A 4,694-nucleotide genomic window follows, 5' to 3' on the forward strand; every position below is an offset into this window, starting at 1 on the left:
GGCCCAACTCTAGTGAACGGTTCCCCCTGCCTAACCCCCAACCTGTTCGATTAATAAAACAAACAAGCAAGCACCGGTGCCCTTTTCTTGTATTCAGAGTACTTTGTACTAACAGAGTAAAACGCGGACGCTACCTGTTTGCGCAACAACCATCACTAACAGACCCCGCCCCCCCCCAAAAAAGCCGCATGCGCGATAAAGAGAACGTTGGCGAACGGGGGAACTCTCAGCCTGCCCCTAAACTGACGGGAAAACCGTTTGCGCAGCTTTCCCGTTGTGCGCCTGCGCTCTAGAAGCTACCGTCATGTTGCGCGTCACGTTATCTTACGCGAGCGTGGGGGAGGCGGAGTCAGGTTTTGAATCGGGTGGCGGGAACGCCTCTAGTGTGCTTTTTTTTAATTAGAAAAAAAGAGCCGGGGAGCCAAGAAAAGTGCCCCCTCCCCGGCTACTTGCCTTCTTTTCTTTTAAAGGGGAGCCCCGCTCGGCTTCTCTCTCTCTCTCTCTCGTTCCCGATGGCGAAGCAGCAGAGCCGGGAGCAGGGGATCACTTTGCGGGGCAGCGCCGAGATTGTCGCTGAGTTTTTCTGTGAGTAGGGGGGGAAGGGGGGGGGGCGGAATAGGAATCCATTTCCTCTGTGGGAGCGAGGGGGAAGGCGTCCGAAATGAGCGCTTAATGGGGCGAGCGGCCGAGGGGGGCCTCGAGAGCATCAAGTCTTTGCGCGATTCTTTTCTTGCCCTGCCCCGTTATAACGAGAAGAGAAACGGCCTCTGAGCATGCGCAGAGAAGCTATTCCGTTCCAAGGAGCACGGCGAAGCAAAGGCGTCTCCTTCGCTCTCACAGTCGCTAATACGCCGGTTCCTCACACGGAGACCCCGTTTGGAGCTGCTGGCTCAGGAAGGGAGGCCTGCCCTGCTTGTTCAGAGGCCGGGGTACCTGGTGCTTAGCCGTGATGATAATTCTTGTTGTTTGCTAGCAACCAAATAAAACAGGAGGCCACCGGTGACACCTTAAAGACTAACAAAACGTGTTCAAGGGTAAGAGTGCGCAGCCACACTTCTCCCCAGGCTGATTTTCCGGATTCCTGTCGGGAAGCAAAAGTGCTGAGCTAGATGAACCATTTTCTTCTGCTCCAGGAATCAGATATTTTTGCCTGCGGGTGGGGAGCATGTGGTGTACCTGAGTCAAGCTTCTCTAACAGTTTCGGTCTTCAAAAAGACTATCTCTGTTGAGCTTGAGGGTATAGGATGGATGATGCCATTTCGAGCAACAGATGGTGGATTCCAGCTTTTAAGTATGGAGGAAAGCTCAATACACATAGGGAATTGTCACTGCAAGGCAAAGGTCCTATCATGAGTGTATGAAGCTACTTTATGTGGAGTCAGACACTAGTCTGTTAAAGTCAGTATTGTCTACTCTGATTGGCAATGGCTTTCTAGGGTCTCTGGTGTCTTTCTCATCACCTACTGCTTGATCATATCATGTTGAGATGACAGGAGTTGAACCGGGGACCTGCATCCAAAGCAGATGGTTTACTTCTGAGCTATGGCCCCCCCCCCCCCTGAGAGCCTTCCTTTCCTCCTTGTGTGAACCAGGCCTCAGCCCTGGGAGGTTTTTTCCCCCTGGGGATCTTGCTTTACAAACTCTTATAGGATCTTATCTGAGTGAGGTAATAAAATAGAACAGAATTAATTGCTTTACATTTAAGGACGGTCTGTCAACAGTGTGATTCCTTTGGCTACAGATGTTTTCAGTTCTAGGTCCTGGGTTAAATCATTATATAGGAAGGGAGGGTTATATCTGGGATGTACAGTAAGATGTCTCATATCTCTAAGTGACTGGTTTATGAAACAGCTGCAACAAAGTGGGTCAATGTGTCAAAAATGAGAGAGGCTGTGACATTTTGAAGAGATCTGTTATGTTCAGAAATAAGTTATTCCCTTTGATTTACTGGTGCATTCATGTGGCTGCCATATTTGATACAGAAGGCTCCTGCTGTTGCCGATTTTTGTTGTGCCTCTAGATTGAGATTCTGACATAAATTATTTGTGTGGTGTAGCAGATAGCATGGCAGATGGGCAGGGTGGATGCATGGATTCAAATTACTGTTCATGCATGAAGTTCACTGGGTGACCTGGGCCCAGTCACTGACTTTCAGACCAAGCTGTTTGACTGCACGGTTGTGAAAATAAAACAGGGGCAGTGGAGCCGTATATACTATCCTTAGAAGGATCAGTCGAAAGTGAAATACTAATGCATTACTGTACAGATCGTGCCTGTAACTATGGTGTGTTTAGAAGGAAGTGGTTGCTACAGAATATTTCTAATTCTGTAATGGTGTGGATTGTAGAGCTGCCTGGCCCTTGTTGCCTGAGCCACTCTGTGGACTAGTTTGCCACAGATTTTGCTCCAGTAAGATCATGCTACACTTGTAACTAGAAATAACTAACATGTTTGTTTAAGTATACATGCTGTCTCTCCAGGGGCCTGCTGATCACAAGAATAAAATCATAAACAATAACCATAAGAATCATCCACATTAAAATGAGCATAAAACAAAGAGTCTACTAAGAATGTTAAAAACAATATTCAGGAGCATAAAATAAGAATCACAAACCTGCCCTCAGATTAGAAGCAGGCCATAAAAGCAGCAATTTAAAAAGATGAAACCCTTCACTTGACAGCCTGGCTACAGAGCTGTGTTTTTGCCTGAAGCCTCGAGGTAGTAAAGAAGGTGCTGGGCAAGCTTCATGGGGGAGGAAATTTCAAAGATGAGGCACTGCCACTGAAAAGGCCCTGTGTCCGGTAGCCACCTGCCACACTTCTGCAGGGGGAGCATAGAGAGGGTTTTACCTTGTGAGGTAAGAGACAGGAACAGGCAGTCCTTCAAGTACCCCAGCCTCAAGCTGTTTAGGGCCTGAAACCTAAGAACCACCATTTTCATAATGCCTAAAAGCTAACAGGCAATTAATAGAATAGAAAGGGAATATAGAACTGAGTACTAGTATTTATATACTGTAACATGTGAACAAGTTCCTCATCATATTTTTCTTTATTTCAGCATATGGCATCAATAGTATCTTATACCAACGTGGGATCTATCCAGCTGAAACCTTTACGCATGTCCAGAAATATGGACTGACTATGCTTGTAACTGCAGACTCTGAACTTAAAAACTATCTGAACAATGTAGTAGGACAGCTAAAAGGTACTTTGGTTTAAATTATGGTTAATCGGTGGGCTCTAAGCAGTGGCCTGCCTTAGCTATGACATTTCATTTATAAATTCTGTAATTCAGCTTGCCATTTAAATGTCAAATCTGTATGCTGAACGATGACTTAGACAATTTGTATATCAGTAATGGACAACAGGTGCTTCATAAGTTAATTCCAGGCCTTGGAATTTTTTTGATGGCTCTTGGTGTCCTAAAATATTTAAATTGCCCATAGTTTCCCTTGAGAAAGAAAACTGTGGCCAAAATTTGTATGATATGGATGCAACAGTTTCTTCTTATTCATAACCACATTTATGGGACATGGGCTCAGGCATGAAACCTTTACTGCTATAATACAGGTCCTGACAACATATGGAAAATCAGTAGAAGTGCTGATTCAAAGGAACAATTGTTAGATGGTAGAAATGTTCTTAAATTCCTGGCTTGTGACTTCAAGAAAACTATTTTTCCTTTCCTTCTTCTCAGAATGGCTTGCTGAGTGCTCAGTTCAGCGACTAGTTGTGGTGATCTCCAGTAAGGAAACCAGTGAAGTTCTTGAAAGGTGGCAATTTGATATTGAATGTGACAAAGCTGCAAAGGATGAAAAGTAAGTGTGATTGCAATTGTTGTTTGAAACAAAGGGCATTTATCTGGCTTTTTCTTCAGATCCCCCTTCCCTGATATCTCAAGCTGAATGTAGAAAAACAGAAACAGCTGCATAACACCTTCACTTTACAAGTATTGTCTGGTTTGTGCCTTAAATGTGTTCGTTTGTACTTATTTATTTTGAATTTTATAATCTACCACATGCACAACAGCTGTGGGGGATGACAAAAATGTATAAAAAACATTTTCTCACCAGTTTAAACAAGTCAGTGTTGCCATCATAAAGTGGAACAGATTAAAGAAGCATGACACAAGCAGCAGCAATTAAACTTTAACCTCATACCCTAAATGCCTTCAACATACGGAACAGTAATTTGTTGGACATCTTAGGGGTGACATTTTATAAGAAAGATAAATTTATTCAGAAGATTCTGCTCCTTGGTTCAATCACTCAGTTCAACAGATGCTGGAATTAATAGCAACACCTTCTCCAATAATCTTGATGTATAGGAAGGTACAATCTATAAGATATCCTCCCGAAGCCACCAGCTAGGCACCTGACATATATAGGCCCCGGTCACACAGGCAGGAAAATGTGGGGGGGATGTGTGGCTGTTTGCCCCGGAGCAAAATAACGCGCGGCTGTGCTATCAGACGTCCAGTCAAGGTCCCGTGGTTAGGGGGGAGGTGCCAATCACAGGACAATCTTGCGGCGCGGCAAAGAAGCGGCCTCTCTAGCAAAAGGCTCCGCGGGTTTAACCCCTTCCAGGGCCGCAGAGGAATGCAAATTGTGTCCTCCGTCCAGTTCCCTTCAGGAGGAGCTTCAGCCGGGCCACCCTCCCGCCACGCCCCCCCCCCCCGCCCCCCCCCCCTGCCG

General features: G+C 45.5%; 1 protein-coding gene across 1 annotated transcript in view; it reads left to right on the top strand.

The window, feature by feature from the left end:
- The first annotated feature begins 482 nt into the window (after positions 1-482).
- The window catches only part of MAD2L1 (MAD2 mitotic arrest deficient-like 1 (yeast)), a 7,480-nt gene continuing 3,268 nt past the window's right edge, over positions 483-4,694 (top strand). The window contains exons 1-3 of the mRNA XM_015419373.1: positions 483-585; positions 3,059-3,205; positions 3,698-3,818. Coding sequence (XP_015274859.1) covers positions 513-585; positions 3,059-3,205; positions 3,698-3,818 — 341 coding nt within the window. The 5' untranslated portion in view covers positions 483-512. The remainder of the gene's footprint in view (positions 586-3,058; positions 3,206-3,697; positions 3,819-4,694) is intronic.

Source organism: Gekko japonicus, unplaced genomic scaffold (assembly GCF_001447785.1).
Source record: "Gekko japonicus isolate JY-2015 unplaced genomic scaffold, Gekko_japonicus_V1.1 scaffold371, whole genome shotgun sequence".
Lineage (NCBI taxonomy): Eukaryota > Metazoa > Chordata > Lepidosauria > Squamata > Gekkonidae > Gekko > Gekko japonicus.